Source organism: Kogia breviceps, chromosome 13 (assembly GCF_026419965.1).
Source record: "Kogia breviceps isolate mKogBre1 chromosome 13, mKogBre1 haplotype 1, whole genome shotgun sequence".
NCBI classification, from domain to species: domain Eukaryota; kingdom Metazoa; phylum Chordata; class Mammalia; order Artiodactyla; family Physeteridae; genus Kogia; species Kogia breviceps.
In genome coordinates, this window is record NC_081322.1 from 17,426,222 (window position 1) to 17,446,378 (window position 20,157).

The window sequence follows — 20,157 nt, forward strand, 5'->3', positions numbered from 1 at the left end:
GAATGAGGAAGAGAACAAGGGAAAGTGATAGGATGAAAGCTAGGCTTTTCAAAATACAATTTGCTTTACAGTTTTACTGGGGACTAGGTAAATGTTTCACCTGGTAAATCAAAAAATGAAAAAGAGTAATTCTTAAACATTGAAAGAAAATAAGAAAATAAATGAATTTAACTGTATTTCAAGTTGGTGGCATAACCAAGTATAGAGATTTAATTCAACTGATTTTTTAAAGTATGTTAGCTGTACAGTGGGTTATAGTCTAAGGACAAAAAGAATCATAAAGCTATCCTAAATTGCATCCTGTGGTCTTGATATTAGTGGTAGCACTGTTATTGTTATTTTGGAACTATGGATAAAAATAGCTAGATAGCAAGATTCTAGATGACTGGCTGGCTGGCTGGATATAAACAAAATTAGTAATTATGTTAATATTTACTAATTATGTTAATATCATTAGGAACAAAGATCTTCAGCATAAGAGAAAAGAGATATAGACATAAAATGAAAGAAGTAAGAATCTTTTCATCTTTATTTTGAACTAGAAATAACATATGAATTCATGACTTAATTTTCTCTTTCTAAAAATCTTATTCCTTAGCTATGTCCACTAAAGTAACCTAGAAACAATAATAACCCAGCAGCAATGAATAGCTCTAGTGTCAAAATTGTCATCTCCCAATGCCGTTTTCCACTAAAAATAAATCAGGACTTCTTGGAGACTTGGACATTCAAGTCTGGGTTAGGAAATGTATGCTATGAACCTGGATGTCTTCTTGTGCCTGAAAGTGAGAGTTATCAAAGACTACTAGGGCCATTGGAAAAGAAGACAGGAGGCAGCTTAAGGAGACACCCACTGACCAAAGATGGAATGACTTCAGAAATACACAGAATAATGTCTGTGATGGCTTTAAACATGCCAGTATGTAAATACACATAGTTGTTATGATACTCCACTCACCCCCACCAAGGGAGGAAAAGAAACTTGTCTCCCTAGAGGTTGCTAGTGCACCACTCAGTTATTCTGAAGTTTGATAAAGAGAAAGTGTTCAACCTTCCTTTCATATCAAGACTGTATTGCAGGAATGGTAGCCAGCTTCCAAGCAGCCCACGGGGATTCTTGTCCCCGGTAGACACATCCTCCTGCAGTCTCCTCCCACCTGAATAGGCTGACTTGTGCAAATAATAGGATATTCTGGAAATGACAGTTTATGACTTCAGCCTTCCTTAAACTATTAAATTTAAGGGTTAAATGATCCTATTCACTGAACAGTTTTAATAATAGTCACACTGTATTTCATATAGTCCCTGGGGCATTGGTATAGAGGATGAGTTTGCAGGTGACAAAGGCTGAAAACACAGTGACTTATTATGAGTCATTATAATAAATGTTTATTATTGCTTTAAGCCATTAAACTCTGAGGTAATTTATTGTGATTTAATTTATTGTGATTATTATTATTTAGATAACACTAAATAATATTAACTAGCCAGATAGTGGATGAGAAGTAATTTTTAATAGATATGAGCTAATAGTGCAGGATAAATAATAGAAATGAGAAACACCATTTTGTAACCACCAAAGAAATAATGGCTGCTTGAACTACATAGTGAAAGGTTGATAGAAAACTATACAATGGTTGGATCAAGCTGATGCCACTTGAACCAACTGATCAGTCATAACATAATTAAATGTAGAACAAACATTGTGTGCCTCTAATGTGATGTATTTAGAACTACACAGTCCCACGCATAAAGCAGCCCAAATGTGAATCTAATAAAGCCTCTATATCTATAAGTTTATGAGAAATATGGGCAATAGAGGAAAACAAGCTAACTGACATTTTAAGGATATAAACAGCCAAATCCAGAATGGAAAATTCTACTGGACAAGTGACACAAAAATAGTATGTGTGGGGAGAAATGTAGAGGGAGAATTTTTATCTCAGTAACAAGCCTTAAGGCACATACTGTGCAGGTGCCTTTGTGGAACTTATTTGGGTGCTGATGAATTGTCAAAAAAACACTTTTTCAAGACAATCATAATTAACTGAACACAAAAATTAGATGACAGGAATTAGTGTTAATTTTGTTGGGTCTGATAATACTATTGTGGTTTTCTTTTTTAAAGTTTCTTATCTGTTAGTGATACATACTATGGTATTTACAGATAAAGTAGGACTTGCTTCAAAAGATTTTGGCAAAAAAAAATGGTGGAGAAAGAAACAATGAAACTAAAGAGCTGAGAATTGATAACTTGAAGTGGGCAATGGGTTCAAGGAGGTTCATTGATACTATTTTTTTTCTACTTTTGTATACATTTGAATTAAAAACAATAGTACACATAATTCACATTTTGTCTAATTTGTAAAATTCATAAGGTATAAAATAAAAAAGTATATTCATGATCCCACCAGTTATAGATAACTACCTTTAAAATTGGGGGATGTTTTATTCCAATCTTTCCCCATCTTCAGTTCTTAGCTGCTGAAACAAAGTAAATCCATTATTTGGTGCCACCTATGGAAAACGTATTTGAAGGATGTAAATTATAAATTAAATTCCTACTTTCTGTTCCTCTATTATTGAAGTAGCTAGAAAATAAGAGTCCAAAGTAAGGATTCAGTGTAGATTTTATCAAGCCTCCCTATTACTGTGGTTTAAGGGGAATAACTTTTCTCTCCTGGTTTTTGTGCAACTCAGATATCATTCACTTTCTATAAGACCCTTGAGATCTGCATAAACTATGAAAGTCCAAAGACCTTTCCAAGATTAATGCAGATTCCAGGAGAAAGGTGAATGTTCTCAAAGCCATCTCTGGTTCCGTGGTCCTGCTTCCACCCACACAGCCTCTACTCCGGGCCATGTATGCCTAAAAGTGACAATCAACCTCTTTAATTTCTACTAATTTAACAAGGCCACTCACACTTTGAGATGGATCAGACTGTTTATGTTGGTGCAGGGGGAGAGGATGCATGCAGATATAGAAGGGAAAGGTTTATATCCACCTAAACAACTCTCATCCTGTGTTTTGGTCATCTCACCATAGCAGTGAATACATGGCCATTCCACCCCATCTCTTTGTCTTCTTGTCATTGCTTCATTTTGCTCCAAATGACTCTCTTGGTTAGAATAAACCAAATTTCCCTCCTGGCCTTGGACAGAGCAATTTCTCTATTTTCTTTTTATAGTACAGGCTTATGCTCACATCAATGCAACTAGGGTACACCATCTACTCCAAACAGCTCACCTAGAGAGTTTCCCAAAGACAATTCTCTCTTTAAGAGGAGTTGAGTCCAACTGTTAACATAATACATTTGGGCACTTACATCTGGAGAACAGAACCATTAGGATTGAGGCACACATATGGCTGCCAGTACTTTTATTAGTGTGTAAAGAGTAATTTCATCGCATCCTTCTTACTCCATGAGGTATCATCAAAGAGTTTGGTGAGTGATCTCCCCAGCAAGGAATGGAAGACCATAGGGTAACATCAGCAGGTAGAGTGATGGTCACCACCCTTCCCTGTAAGTACGTTGAGTCCTGACATGACCACGTTCCAGTGTACAGGGAGGCCCATGTGTTTTAGCACTTGTTTGTATATTTTTCAAAGGCTCAAATTTTGAGCATGTCATTTTGATATCCAATAACTTTTAGCAGATAAAATGATATCCATCATATCACACTTACCTTATTCTCCCAACTTATTATTCAGATGGAAATAAGTTATATAGGAAAGCAAAGTGACATTAATGAAGCCATCCAACACAACAAATGGTCTAAGGAGGAGGAGATTCAGCTATGTTTCTCTTTTCCTTTAAATCGTGGAGAAATATGTTATATGTGCAGAAGTGGAATCCTTCAGGCCATATGCTTCTCCATTGCTAAGCAACATGCATTTATTCCATTATTCATATGGCTTTATTATCACACCACATAGATTTCATTTTAAGTGCTGTATCTGTGATCTTCCTTATGCATAGAGAACTCACAAATCTGTAGCCATAAATTTCTTACAGATCTAGCTCAAGGTGAATTTTCTCCAAGAACTTTTTCTTTCTGCTCTCATCGCATAATGAGAATTCTAAAACTTTGCCCTCATTAGGCTCAATATATATAAAAGACTTTCTCTTATCCAAAGCAACCAGAATCTGTATGATGGGTAAACTGAAAAAAATAGAGTAACCAGGGGTTATACTTTTCTGAGTCTCTTTCTCAACCAGACACTGAGGACCAATAATTATATTAATCTCATTGAATAAATATGAGAATGACATGAGGTACTACATATAAAGTACTTAAAATGGTGCCTGGCACTAAGGTGAGGCCCAAATAAACTTTGAACAGTATACTTTACATGCATCACATATATATTATATAAATGCATTGTTATAAATTATCATAAAGTCCTTAGGGGCAATACTATGTTTTCTGTTTTGTATTCACCCTGGTATAAAATAGAGTGGGGCATGGCACTCATTCTGTGGTGAAAAATTATAAGCAAGTAAATGATGTTTAAATGATACTAAAACAAAGAATATTAAACCTTCTATCATCTCATTTCCAATTAATTTTTATACTTCAGAAGTATTAGAATGGTCTAATTACAAGAAAGTTAAATTCTTCATGTTGAATATGACTAACATTTTCTTCTGCGTTATCATCTCTCCATGTTTAGAAGTAGAAGAACCTGCAAATTGTTCTTTATGTATTAAGAATTGAGGATAGATAACATTTGGGGGTTGGACCTGAGATAAGAAAACAGTTCTATGTATAATATCAATGATTCCTCAGGGTTTTTAAAAATATTCTTAGCTACTATCTAGTGGATGCTTTAGCCCTTTGACTGCTGTTCTGCTTAACTCACAAATCTGTCTTACATTCTCAATATTCAACAAGTTCAAGAGCCAGTTCATTAGGTACTTAAAGGGAGAAAAAAGGCCTGTTATCACCTGCTCTCACCTCCAACTCAGTATAACTAAAAGTAGATTTTTATATTTTCCTATTAAGCTATATTCTTCTCTAAATGTCCCTATTCCCAATAATGGCACCATATTCTTTCAGTCACTTAATCCTGAAACCCCAGAGACTTCCAAGAGATTAAGAGACAAAGAGACCCCCTCTCCCATCACCAGCCATGTAATTTGCTTACTGATCTGCTCCACAAGTCTCTGTCCCATAATATGAGCATGAGGATAGGAGTCCCCTAGGAGGGCTATTGGGAGGGACTGAATGAGCCAACATACTTGACGTGCTTAGCAGGGTGCCTGGCACAGGTGAACTCCAGAAACGTTCTCTGTTGCTAGAATCTTTCGTCTAGGTACCAACACACCTACCAAGTGCTTCTCACACCCCCGTCAACCTTTCCATCCTCAGAGCCATTTCCCTGTCCAGGCGACTCTGCATCCAGCTATCTCCCTAAACCAGTCATGACTCAGTCATTCACTTATTTATTCCCATGATGTTCAATGAAAAATTCCAACATGCCAGGAACTGCTTTAGGTCCTGGGCCTGCAAGAGAGAGCAAAGAGCTCTGACCTCTACTCCCATGGAATTACTGATCTAGTGTAGGGTCAGCACACCATGGCCTACAGGCCAAATCTGGTCCAGCACCCGTTTCTGTGAATAAAATCGGGATACAGCCACGTCCATTTATTTGAGGATTGTCTGCAACGGCTTTCAATAGTTGGAAGAACTGAGTTATGGTTACAGAGTCTGATGGCCCACAAAGCAAACTGTACAGTGTCAAAGCTCAGTAAGATCCCACCAAGAGTAAACCTACATCACTAGAGCATTTATGGGGTCATCCTATACATACCAAGTCAATACTCTTCAATATAGCTCATCATTCAGGTCACTCCCTGCACATCTCTGGGTCACTTACAGGTTGAACCCTCTCAGCCCGCTATCCACAGTCTCCCTTCTCCAGCCTATTCTTCTCCTGCCCCTTCCCCTCAATGCTCTCAGTCTTGTTGGCAAATCTCACTTCAGCAGCCCTCCCTTAACTCATAAGGTTGCTTAGGTGTCCTTCCAGTGGGCTCCAAGAGTATTCATTTTATCACTTGTCACTGTATTAAAATTGTCTTCTTACCAATGTGATCCCCTCTCAAACAGCAAGTCCATGAGGTCAAGAATGGGGGCTTATGTGTTGTGAAAGGCTCATTGCTCAGCACAGTGTCAGACATATAGCATGTAAAACATGATAATAGGAAATATTCTTTAAATGTATGAATATCTACCTCTCTCTGTTTTTTTCTGCTTTTCCCACTATGTGGACACCTCACACACTTACCTCTCCAAAACCAATCTTCCTCAGGGAAGAGTAGTAAACCTGTGATTAAAGGAACAGATGTTAATGAATTAATTTCAAGGTTTAGAAAAGAATATTTTCAAGTAAGTTTATAGTATCTGTATTATATTATATCTAATGTGATTTAAGATCTACTTAATAGTAAAATAAATATTTTACCATTGCCATGTCTGTCTATAAGGCAGTGAGACTAATTTTGTTCTTAATTTTCTTTTTTCAAGTAAATAAAAATGAACAACTAGATGGTACAATCATCATTTTCAAAGGTAATGACATTAGAGAGGTTTCTTTTATGAAATTGGTAAGACAATGTACTTTCATATAAAAGACCTTTACATATTTTACTCTATTTGTGATCTTCAAACAATAATCAAAATCATTATGTAATTCTATAACAGGTTAATTCTGTATTTTGTTTTTCTCCATTTTGGAGAACCTCATACAACTTTTTCAAAATTTTTTGCACAACTATTCACTCAAATGCAATAACCATATAAATTTTCTTTCATCATGACTCATCTAAACACATTATTTAATGAAATGGCAACATCCCTCATAGACTTCTATATTTTACCTTTTTATGTATGTGCCTTATGCCTCCACCTCTAAGTTCCAAAATGTTGAGAATTTTTGTTTTAAATTCCTCCTAAAACCAAAGCCTAACAGTGTGTCGGTGCTGTGTTGTTAATTATGTTCTCTTCCCACGAGCTTTTCCCCATGCTGGTATCGGGGTCACAGGAGCACCTCTCTGTGCCGTTCACTTGGTCCCTCAGTGTAGGTGGCCCAGCAGTGTTTTCCCTGAGCATTGCCCTCACCTGACACACCTGCCATCCGTATGACCTGGCAGAGTGCTATACGTAGGGGTGCTATTTAGTAAATATATATGCTATTTAGTAGATACTAAATAGATATGTATGTATGTGTACATATAGAAAGAAATAAATTTTGGTGAAACAAATTTTATTAGACTGCCAAATAATAAAGGAAAATATAGGAATTTGTAATGAATATGTTCTTTTTTCTTTAATTTATTTTATTGATATATACTTGATTTACAATATTATTTTAGTTTCTGGTGTACAATGAAGTGATTCAGTTATATACATATATGTATATATTCTTTTTCATATTCTTTTCCATTATGGTTTATTACAGGACACTGAATATAGTTCCCTGTGCTATACAGTAGGACATTGTTGTTTATCCATTCTATGTATACTAGTTTGCATCTTTGAATCCCAAACTCCCAATCCATATTTTCCCCATACCCCCTACCCCTTGACAACTACAAGTCTGTTCTCTATGCCTGTGAGTCTGTTTCTGTTTTGTAGATAAGTTAATTTATGTCATATTTTAGATTCCACATATAAATATCATATGGTATTTGTCTTTCTCTTTCTGACTTACTTCAGTTAGTAAGATAATCTCTAGGTCTATCCATGTTGCTGCAAATGGCATTATTTCACTCTTTTTTATGGCTGAGCGATATTCCATTGTGTATATATACCACTTCTTATTTATCCATTCATCTGTTGGTGGACATTTAGGTTGTTTCCCTGTCTTGGCTATTTTAAATAGCACTGCTATGAATATAGGAGTGCATGCATCTTTTCAAATTATAGTTTCATCTGGGTATATGCCCAGGAGTGGGATTGCTGGGTCACATGATAGGTCTATTTTTTGTTTTTTGAGGAACCTCCATACTCTTTTCTATAGTTGTACCCATTTACATTCCCACCAACAGTATAGGAGGGTTCCCTTTTCTCCACACCCTCTCCAGCATTTATTGTTTGTGGACTTTTTAATGATGGCCATTCTGACTGGTGTGAGGTGATACCACATTGCAGTTTTGATTTGCATTTCTCTGATAATTAGTGATGTTGAGCATATTTTCATGTGCCTATTGACCATCTGTTTGTCTTCTTTGGAGAAACGCCTATTAAGGTCTTTTGCTCAAAATGAATATGTTCTTCATAAATATGTGAAAATTTGTGAAATTTATTTATAAATAAATAAAATTTAGGCAGACACTAAAACATTTTTTATTTTAATAAAATGAAATAAAATAATGATTATTGGGTCAGTAAAAAACAATAAACCTGTAAAAGTGCTCCATATTTTCAATTACATACAAACTTGTTATTTCAGGGGCATCCTCATAAGCTGATGATAGTAATGTAAATTGATAAAATTATTATGGATGTCAGGTTGGAATATGTATTCAAAGCTTAGAAGTCATGATAATATTTGAATTTATCTTGAGAAAATTATCATAAATATGCAGAAAGATTTAGTTACAAGGGTTTTATCACAGTATTGTTTGTAGAAAGTGAAAACTTAAAAACATAATATCTCACAAGTGACTGTGAGAATAAAGTATATTTCATCAATTCAATGAAATAATATTAAACCATTAAATATGAAGTTGTAGAAGTTAATAAATATAGAAAGATGTTTCTAAATATTATGTTTTATTTCTTTTTTAAAAAGTTTATTGATAGAGAGTTCTGTTTGTGAAAGTATGGGAGATTATATATACTGAATGATATTTCCAAATGAAAATATTCAAATCTGAATAAAATATAAAATGTATATTTTTAGAACACTGTTACCTGAAGTAAAAACAGTATGAAATGAAAGCAGGAGTCTAGAAAATAGGTGTCAAAGATGACTTTTGCTGCGAGTTCCTGTCAAAACCTTGGGGCTGTGTGAATTTACCTTTGAGGGCTGCACAGGTTGCAGTGGACCAGCCCTAAAAATGAAGGACTGCCGCAAGTGGGGAATTTTAAGGAGACTGCTCACAGGCCTGGGGCCCCTAAGAGGTACACCCTCAATGTAAAAAAAAAAAAAAAGAAAAGAAAAATAAACCCCATTTTACAACAAGAAGAAAGCAAGAAAATTTGCCTATCTTGAACTTGGGACTAGTTGATGGGAAAATATGTGAAAGAGCAAAGGGCTAAGAATAGCCAAAACAACCCTGAACAAGGGTAGCAGAACTTGCCATCCTAGATATCAAGACCTATTACAAAGTGGGAGAAATTAAAACACAAGAATAGACCAACGGACTAATGGAACAGGATGGAGAGGCACAGGGCTGTCCTGTGTCCATAAATGGACAGGGCTCATCAGTGAAAAAGGATGAACAATTCAATAAAGAGTGTTAGGACTATTGGTTATCTATGTGGAAAACTGTAATTGAATCTTTACCCCATATCAAACACACAAAAAAATAATTTCAGAAGTATTAAGACTTAAATGTAAAAGGAAAAATCTATGGTTCATCTGCTGATGGGCACTTGGGTTACTTCCATACCTTGGCTGTTGTAAATGGTGCTGCTATGAACATTGTGGTGCATGTATCTTTTCAAATTAGTCTTTTTGTTTTTTCCAGATATATATACTCAACAGTGGAATTGCTGGATCATATAATAGTTCTATTTTTAGTGTTTTGAGGAACCTCCATACTGTTTTCAATAGGGTCTACACTATTTACATTCTCACCAACAGTGCACAAGGGCTCCCTTTTCTCCACATCCTCGCCAACCCTTGTTATTTGTTGTCTTTTTGCTAATAGCTATTCTGACAGGTGTGGCGTGATAACTTATTGTGGTTTTGATTTGCGTTTCTCTAATAATTAATGATGTTGAGCATATTTTCACATGCCTGTTAGCCATTTGTATGTCTTCTTTGGAAAAATGTCTATTTAGGTCTTCTGCCATTTTTTGATTGGGTTGGGTTTTTTTGATACTGAGTTGTATGAGTTATTTATATACTTTGGATATTAAACCCTTATTGGTAGTAACATATGCAAATATTTTGTCCCATTCCATAGGTTGTCTTTTCATTTTTGCCTATTGTTTCCTTTGCTATGCAAAAGCTTTTATGCTTAATTAGGTTCCATTTGTTTATTTTTGCTCATTTCTTTTACCTTAGGAGATATAACCAAAAAAAAATATTGCTATGACTTATGTCAAAGAGTGTTATGCCTACATCCTCTTCTATGAGTTTTATGGTTTCAGGTCTTACATTTAGGTCTTTGATCCATTTTAAGTTTTTTTTTTATATGGTCTGAGGAAATGTTCTAATTTCATTCTTTTACATGTACCTGTCCAGTTTTCCCAGCATCACTTGTTGGAGAGACTGTCTTTTCTCCATTATATATTCTCACCTCATTTGTCATAGATTAATTGAACACAGGTGTATGGGTTTATTTCTGGGCTCTCTATTCTCTTCCATTGATCTATGTGTCTGTTTTTGTGCCAGCACCATGCTCTTTTGATTACTGTAGCTTTGTAGTATAGTCTGAAGTCTGGGAGATGATACCTCCAGCTTTGTTCTTTTTTCTCAAGATTGCTTTGGCAACTTGGAGTCTTTTGTTTTTCCATACAAATTTTAGGAATATTTGCTTTAGTTCTGTGAAAAATGTCATGAGTTTTTTGATACACTAAAAATGAACTATCAGAAAGAGAAAGTAAAAATACAATCCCATTTAAAATTGCATCAAAATGAATAAAATACCTAGGAATAAACTTAACCAAGGAGGTGAAAGACCCATACTCTGAAAACTCTGAAATTCAAGAATGAGTCTCCATCTTTAAGCTTCCCCCTCTGTACCTTCCACTTGACTAAGTAAGACCTTTGGGAATATCACAAGGCAGATACATCAGCTCCAGTGCAAAAGAAGAGAAATTTGAGGGATGAAACAGCCCCATGTCCAGTAAAACACTGAAAAAGGAAATTGAAGATGATACAAAGAAATGGAAAAATATCCATGCTCTTGGGTTAGAAGAATTAATATTATTATTAATATTAATATTGTTAAAATGGCCATACCACCCAAAGCAACTTACAAATTTAATGCAATCCTTATCAAAATACCCATGCCATATTTCATAGAGTCATCCTTTTCTTGGTCCTGAATTAAAACGTGGGGAGGTCCATTGAACTTTCTGTTTCTCTTGACTAATAAACTCTTTAATTTAAAAATACACTCTTAATCATTAATTCAAATGGTCCACTTCAGAATACTAATAACACTTTACTCTTCAAGGCTATTACCCTAAACCCAGCCAGGGCTCATCACATGAATGAAAGGTCTCAGGAGGAGGTGTGATCTCCTGCTGCTGTCTTTCCCTGGGCCAGTGGTTTCTGACTCTGCACCCACACCATCCTCGAATGGCCTCTGACTCACACTGTTTACCTGATGGTTTAGTGTTCTCTGTGCTGGGCAGGGATTTAAAGCTAACCCTTTCCCTCATGTGCCTTTACTGTAACGTTGCCAGATTTAGGAAGAAAAGTACAGGACACCCAGATACATCTGAATTCCAGATAAAAAACAAGTAATTTTTCTGTTTAAGTATATCTCAAATATTGCTTAGCTGAAATTCAAATACTGAATGGAACATACTTATACTAAAAAATTATTTATTGTTTATCTGACATTTAAATTTAAGTAGGTGCCCTGCATTTTTTTTTTTTTTTTTTTTTTTTTTTTTTTTTTTTTTTTTTTTTTTTGCGGTATGCGGGCCTCTCACTGTTGTGGCCTCTCCCGTTGCGGAGCACAGGCTCCGGACGCACAGGCTCAGCGGCCATGGCTCACGGGCTTAGTTGCTCCGCGGCATGTGGGATCTTCCCGGACCAGGGCACGAACCCGTGTCTCCTGCATCGGCAGGCGGATTCTCAACCACTGCGCCACCAGGGAAGCCCCCTGCATTTTATCTGTCAACTCTACCTTTGCTGAGTCCAGCAGAGACTCCCCTACCAGGGGCCTCCCAATATCACTCTCTAAACCAAGACACAGTCTCTTCAGAATGGGTACTGCCCTTTACCCCTCAGATTCTGCTCCAGCCATAAACTGACTGCCTCTTACTGCCATGGTTCCTTCAGATACCAGGATACCCTCTGGGCAAGGTCCCTTTTATACATCCCCAAGCTGATCCTAACTCAGAGTGCCACAGCCCCCCTCCTGGTTCACTACCATTGGCCTCAACACTGGAAGGGTTTGAGGCTCCTTCTGCAGCCCCTGGAGCTGGGCTTGTGCATCCCCCAGTATCAGGGAACATATAGAAGCTGAACTTCTTTGTTCTAGGCTTAGGTTAGGAGGCCACTCCATCCACAGCCTTTCCCCTGGGTGGTGGGGTGGGGTTGGGGAGAAGGACTTATAACGCTGTTTTGTCCAAAGAAATGATTCTCATAAAATGTTCTTTCAATTTCTATGGGCTGAACTTTTTAAAATCCTTAATGTGGAGTCCAGTAATCCCATAACCAGTTATTAGCTCTTTCTTTTGACAATGTGAATCTTGGTAGTTTAAATCACAATTGGCTTTCATATACAACATCTTTTCTGTCTTGGAACCTCAGGCAAAACTGCCAAGTTAACATCAGGAGGATACACAAGTGTATACCCATCAGGTGCTCCAATCTTGCTGCCTTCTTTCTTATCCTACAGCTGTAACTGTCCTAGTGGATGGAAAGGAGCCTTCTGCACGGAGAGAGTTTCCACCTGCGACCCTGAGCATGACCCTCCACACCGCTGCAGCAAAGGAGCAACCTGTGTTTCATTGCCTCACGGATACACCTGTCACTGTCCACTAGGAACCACTGGAGTCTACTGTGAACAAGGTGAGGCTCAGCTCATGCTGTCCACAGATTTAACTGGGTCAGTTTCCTTTTGGGAAAGTGAAATGAAATCTGTGTAATAATGAAAGAGTCCATTCTCTTCTTTCCCCCTGTATATTTGACATTATATTTCACAAATAAGATAGTACTAAAATTTAGTACTACAAAAATACAGCTTTATGTTTAGAATTGCTTTAATTTACTAACTCAAATCCCCCTGTCTGTTTAGTCTAGATGTTCTAGATATCTTGTGTTAAATGCAATCTAATCAAGTGAAGTTAGATTCATAATTCAAGAACGAGGCTCCATCTTTAAGCTTCCCCCTCTGTACCTTCCACTTGACTAAGTAAGACCTTTGGGAATATCACAAGGCAGATACATCAGCTCCAGTGCAAAAGAAGAGAAATTTGAGGGATGAAACGGACCCATGTCCAGTGGAACAATAAGGAGCGTTCAGTTTTCTAGGTCTCATCAGCTTACATACCTCCCCGTACCTTATGACTGATGATACCTTTACCACTGGGCAAATCATGGAACGGCCTTGAGGGAGCCTGCCGTCTCCTGAGTGCTCCCCACATGGGCTGCAGCTGGTGTAAGTGTGCTTCTAGGTCTGCGCGCTCCCCCGTTTAGTCCCCACGTTGCCTCAGACCTGTATTCCCTCCACATCACACACACTGCAGGGTGGGAGGGCGTGGATGGAGCATGGCAGTCGTGTTGTCTCCTTCCCAAGTAGAGCTGAACCAACGTCATTCCTCCACTATCCTCCTTGCAGCCAATAGCACAAACTCATCTTCGCGGACCGGAGAAGGAATGTGGCTCTGTACTGAGCGTCATCCCCAAACAAGAAGCCCCCGCGGCACTGCATGATTTACCTCCTCATATAACTTCCCTGACAGCCTCTCTTTATAGGCAAGGTTGGTGGGAGGCTTAGTGGAATGCAGCCACCTTTAAATATCCCCCATCACACCTGCATCCTCTGCTAAAGCTCTGAGAACCCCTAGGGCAAGAGCGAAAACGCCCACAGACACAAGGACGAAGTAGGGCACTGGAAAAGGCGGCTTTGGGGAAAATTAGGAAAGCACGTGCTGCTCAATGTCTCAAGTTATGCATCTTACATAAATCAACACTTATGCTTCACTTTGTCCTGCCTGGTGTAGTTCTAAATATCACAGTAAAATGGGTGTGAGAGAAGACCTCCATAACGCCATGCTCACAGTCCTAAAAATTCAGTTGTGTGACAGACACAGTTGTGCCGCTGAGAGGCTAATGGGGTGGCCCAGCTGAAGCTGGCCAACCCGGCAGTAAGGCTCCAGCCACGGATCCACACAGTCCTGCTTCAGTTTGCGCCTATCCCCCAACTCCCCATCGCCACTCCCACCCCCCCATCTCGGAGCTGGCTGGGACTCCAGGAAGGTGTGGCATGGAATTCAGGAAACTGGCAGTTAAAGAATCTGGAAAATTGAGCCAGAAAAACACGAGGACATGAGGGTCCCTCTGCTGGCTCCTGGAATCCAGGGACTGGATCATCTACTATTTCTCTATCTCACCTCACACCCCACCCAGAAGAGAAAGCCTTAGCCTCTGTACCCATGTTTAGCAGCAGGGGCTGTGGTAGAAGAAGTTTGGGGGCCCATCATCAATTGTGTTATATACACCTTGGCATAATTTGGGGGCTTTACTGTAATATCACATCATACATGTTGTAATTTAATCTTCCTCTGATCACTTTATCAAATACATTAATGCAAACATTTTTAATCCTATATTCTCTGAGATTCTATGTGTGCTTAACTTCCCTCCAAAAGTCAAAGGTGTTGATAAATGGAAGACATTTGAGGGTTAGAATACTCGTGATTTAGCGAAAGAAACATTTAATTGTGTCAGACGTTGTGACTATGAGATAATGTCTGGCTATGGGAATCTGTCTCTTTCATGATGACATTAGAGGCAGATCCTGCTCTTCAAAAATGGCCCTTCTTGGCTCCTGGAATAGGCAACACTCTTCCCTGGAATAAGAAATTGACACACACTCTTCCCTCTACCTGAAATGCTCTCATCTTCTCCTCAGCATCCAGCTAACACACCTTCATCCTTCAAATTTTGACTCAGACCTTGCTTTTTTAGGGATGACTTCCCTGACCCTCTTTCACAGAACTGAGGGTGGTGCCCACGCCTGTTCATGTCCATTGGTGTAGAATCTCTAGCACTTGTCATACAGTGCTGAGAGAATGTGTCTGCTATACATTTTACTTAACAGTTCTCAAATGATTAAAACAAACTGTGATCATTTTCAAGAAGCAGTTCTTGACTAGTGAACAGCAAAGTACTTTACCAAGATGGTGCACTTGTATTACTCCCAAAGGAATAGCTATTAGAAACTGAAGGAAATAATAGGACAGGTTAACATAAGGGCTAGTGACTATTTACAATAGCCAGGTCATGGAAGCAACCTAAATGTCCATCAACAGACAAATGGATAAAGAAGATGTGGCACATGTACACAATGGAATATTACTCAGCCTTAAAAAAGAACAAAACTGGGTTATTTGTAGAGATGTGGATGGACCTAGAGACTGTCATACAGAGTAAAGTCAGAAAGAGAAAATCAACTATTCCATATATGTGCAATCTAGAAAAATAGTACAGACGAACCAGTTTGCAAGGCAGAAATAGAGACGCAGATGTAGAGAACAAGCATATGGACACCAAGGGGGGAAAGTGGTGGGGGGGACGAATTGGGAGATTGGGATTGACATGTATACACTGATATGTATAAAATAGATAACTAATAAAAAAAATCTAGTGATAGTGTTATTTCAAGCGTGATAATTTAAAGAAAGGAAAGTTTTCAGCTAATAAACATTACAACAGGCAAAAAAAAAAAAGAAAGAAAACAAAACCATAAGGGCTAGTGATTGTAACAACAGGGCAAGCCAGATTTTTGCATCTTAAAATCTCAAATGATGAAAGCCCAGGGGATTAACCTAAAGTTTGTTTGTGTGTGTGTATGTATATATACAAATATATATTAGTATGTATATAAATAGATTATACAGAGAGATAACAGAGATACGGTAATGAAATTATTTTATAAGAAGGGAGTCTAGAAAGTTTGATAAAAGGTGCCAGAAAAGTTGTGTCACTCTCATAGTATTCTCAACAAAAACTGACCAAAGATATACCCTGCTATGTTATAAAATAAGAGCTTAATTCCTTTATTTAAAAGTTATAGAAAATTATATCATAAAAACAGTTGTTTTGATTGGGAAAAAAGTATTGATATTATGTGGGGGAGGGGACTATAGAGTTTTAGATTCTCAACTGAAAGTTATTTTTCTAGAGTAATTTTTATAATAAAGTTGATTTTAAGAACTATAAACTATATTTGTTGTGAAGTCAAAATAATGAAGAAAGGGCTTAATCAGAAATGACAGAATTAAACTTAAAGTCTCAAAAGATTCGTTTTCTTTATCTCCATTGACCCATTGACTTTGCAGTTTTCCAACATAGTAGCTACTGTACTAAAATTTAATTTAAAAAAAAAAACAAAAACAGAGAACAGATATCAACCAGGCCCTGAAACCAGGCAGCAGTGTGCTCCTGCATCTTGTCAATAACTGCATTTTCCTTATTCCCAGAGAGCTTGTTCTTTATTGCACCATAACCAGTAGCTGTCTGTGACATGCAGTCATAATTTTTACTCAGTTGAGCAAATTATGGTCACCTAGAAGGCAGAAGCAATGCCTGGGGTTCAATTCACTTTTATTGTAGTTATAAACTGGTGTGTAAATTACCAAGAAATCCAACACCAACATCCTTAAACTTACAAATCCCTAACTTCTCTGTCATCTTTTTCCCTTCTGCCTCTTCTCCTTCCCCATTCCAAGAAACCTAAGTCTTACGAAATTAGTTTGGCTGCACACGGAACCCGACTTACAGCTGTCATACCTGCCGAGTTTCGTCTTTATGATCGTCTTTATTGTAAATGGGCCCCACCCCCAAGAAGCATCAAAACTCATGCTTCTAAGCTCTGAATGACAAGAAACTAAACTTCAGTGGATTGGCAAGCCCGATGAAGCCGTGGCGCAGGGCTGGTGAAGGACAGCTCCCTCCCATTAGTGTTCTCTGTTCTTTTCTCCTCCCTTGACAGTAACGCTTGGCACCAATTCATTAAGATTGTTTACCAGTTCCAGAACACGTACTGGGAAGACTGCCTGAACAGGACAGACAGGTGCCTGGTCTCCATAGAGGTGACATGCTAGTAGGAGGAGGCAAGCAAAGAACATGCCCACCAGTCAATGAGCAAAAGCACAGAATGAGTTAATGCCATAAAGGAAAGCAAGAGGACGAGGAGATGGACAGTCATTGGGAGAGTACACTCAAGCGGGGATGGTCAGGAGAGGCCTCTCTGAGTAGTGACATCTGAGCTGTCAGCCAGTGAGACTCACCCACGTGTGACAGACAGAGGGGCAGGCCCTCTGGGCAGCAGTTAAACCTGGAAGCAGGAAAATGATGTCACATGTTTGAGGGAGAGAAAGGCAGTCAGTATTCCTAGAATAGGAGTTGGTATTATGAGTTTGGAAAGGCAAGCAGAAGCCAGATCATGAAGAGCCTTGGAAAATATGATAAAGAATTGTAGGGGCTTCCCTGGTGGCGCAGTGGCTGAGAGTCCGCCTGCCGATGCAGGGGACGCGGGTTCGTGCCCCGGTCCGGGAGGATCCCACATGCCGAGGAGCGGCTGGGCCCGTGAGCCATGGCCGCTGAGCCTGTGCGTCCGGAGCCTGAGCTCCGCAACGGGAGAGGACACAGCAGTGAGAGGCCCACATAACACACACACACACACACAAAAAGAATTGTAATTCCATGCTGAGAAAATAGGAAGCCTGTGAAGATTGTACGCATGAGTCAGAAAACTTGAATTGATGTCCTGATGCTCCTAGTAACTAGCAATTCAGTTTCTGCTGCATCAGTGAAGTCTCTGAGCTTCGATTTCATTATGTGTAAAACAGAAACATCTAGTATGCCAGCTGTTTTCCACCTGTCTGCCCTGTCCCACAGCCACACTCCCTGCCCCGTACTCTAACACCTTCTCCAGTGGATTGCATGGAGTTTGGCCAAGAGAAGTCACCAGCAGGTGATGAGGGGGTAGGAGGAGAGCAAGACAGAGTACTTACTCTCTAGGTAAGAAGAGGATGGCCAGGGGAAATTTTCTGTCCCAACATTATAGTTTAAGCAGTGAGATCTGATTTAATCTATCCCTTGCTCTTAGATGTCTGACTAATGGGGGAAAAGTTATCTTTCAAGTCCCCTAAAACATTCACCTATAGCAGACAGAAAGAAAAATCCATTCAAAGACAAGAGAAGGATAATTCCTGGTCAGCATACCTTCTTTTCACTAAGGTCCCACTCCAAACTCCATTGGAATTCCACTGAGGAATTCCACTGTGGTTAAGTAAAGTATCAACAAACCACTTGAATCCAATGGCTTCTAGGGTCACAGCCACCAAAAGTGATTCAAAATATCTGAGCCTAGCTCCAGAAGTGTAGGAATCCACAATGTTCACATTAGAACTAGCTCGGATGTGTGCTTTTAAATGTCCATCTTTAAAATTAAACTGAAGGGCTTCCCCGGTGGCGCAGTGGTTGGGAATCCGCCTGCTGATGCAGGGGACAGGGGTTCGTGCCCCGGTCTGGGAAGATCCCACATGCCGTGGAGCGGCTGGGCCGTGAGCCATGGCCGCTGAGCCTGCGCGTCCAGAGCCTGTGCTCCGCAAAGGGAGAGGCCACAACAGTGAGAGGCCCGCGTACCACCAAAAAATAAATAAATAAATAAAATAAAATAAAATTAAACTGAAGATGAGATGAAGGAGGATTGTCAGCAAACAGCATCTGGGTGTATATTTCACAGGGACTATTGACCTTAATTTAAAAAGAAATCATAACAGGTGAAACTAGGGTAGAGTATTTTGCAAAACAGAAAGCCATTAAAATATTCTATTCTAGAAGAACTCTGGTTTACAATTATTTTGTGAGATTGACAATATGTCCAATTTCTTTTCCCTTACACTCAAATCTTATTTATTTGCTTTTTTTTTTTTTTTGTGGTACGCGGGCCTCTCACTGTTGTGGCCTCTCCCGTTGCGGAGCACAGGCTCTGGATGCGCAGGCTCAGCGGCCCTGGCTCACGGGCCCAGCTGCTCCGCGGCATGTGGGATCTTCCCGGACCGGGGCACGAACCCGTGTCCCCTGCATCGGCAGGTGGATTCTCAACCACTGAGCCACCAGGGAAGCCCTGCTCTTTTCTTCCATTATACTTGTCTTTCTTGTTAGAATTTATGATTTACAACTACACATGTAACCTTTCCTGAATCATGAAATCTCTCCTGCCCATTTATTTTTCCCCACATTATTGGTAAATTGCTTTTTTCTTGAAATCTTGAAATAGTTTTACACTAACTAAATTCTAGCTATCATGTATCATTGACATTTAGCCAAGTGAGATTCCATAATATGTGTGTTTTTAACTTTTAGCCTAGGAAATACTTAAAATGCTTCCATTTTCCCTACATTCTTTCCATCCACAGTGCAATTTTCCTTCCACTCATTTCTCTAGGATAAAGAAACCACACACTTGCTGGCATTTCAAGTGAAGCAGGCAGATGTTCAAGCTACTGAGTCTCTTGATGCCCTACCTTATGGTCCACCTATCCCTGGTTTTATTGAAATTAATTCAAGCTAATGGCGAAGTTCAATTCTCCAAGTATTCCCGACACGTGGAATGCCTTCCTGCCGAGTCGTGGTTTTCCTAATAGTAGAGAAATGGGTCCATAGCACTGTAGAGGGCAATTTCAGGGATCATTGCTGTTTGCCTTTTTAGATGCTCATTTTCAGGTGCATTTAGCCAGGCAGGTAAATACAACAGGTAATGTGCAAGCTTTCTTCATAGAAAAAATAAAATAAACTTGTCTTTATTTCCCCACTTTCAATCCCATCATGATAGTTAATAAGGATCTAGTTACATGTGTACTAGATCCTCTACAATTTTATAATACTTATAAAAGGTAAAAAATAAATAACCACTAGCTATGATTTCCAGGAACACATGTTTTAATTCTTTAGTCTTCTGTTTGTGCTCTTCCATATAATCTGACAAATCGTAAGTGAAACAGTGCATGGGTTATATATAACAATTCTAAGGTTTATATGAACATTAAGCTTTTTGAGCATCTAAA

At 38.8% G+C, this 20,157-nt stretch overlaps 1 protein-coding gene across 1 annotated transcript in view; it reads left to right on the top strand.

Moving 5' to 3' along the window:
• Window positions 1-20,157, top strand: part of EYS (eyes shut homolog) — a 1,724,957-nt gene that overhangs the window by 1,670,967 nt on the left and 33,833 nt on the right. Inside the window, exon 38 of the mRNA XM_059083021.1 lies at window positions 12,756-12,928. Within this exon, the coding sequence (XP_058939004.1) occupies window positions 12,756-12,928 (173 nt within the window). The remainder of the gene's footprint in view (window positions 1-12,755; window positions 12,929-20,157) is intronic.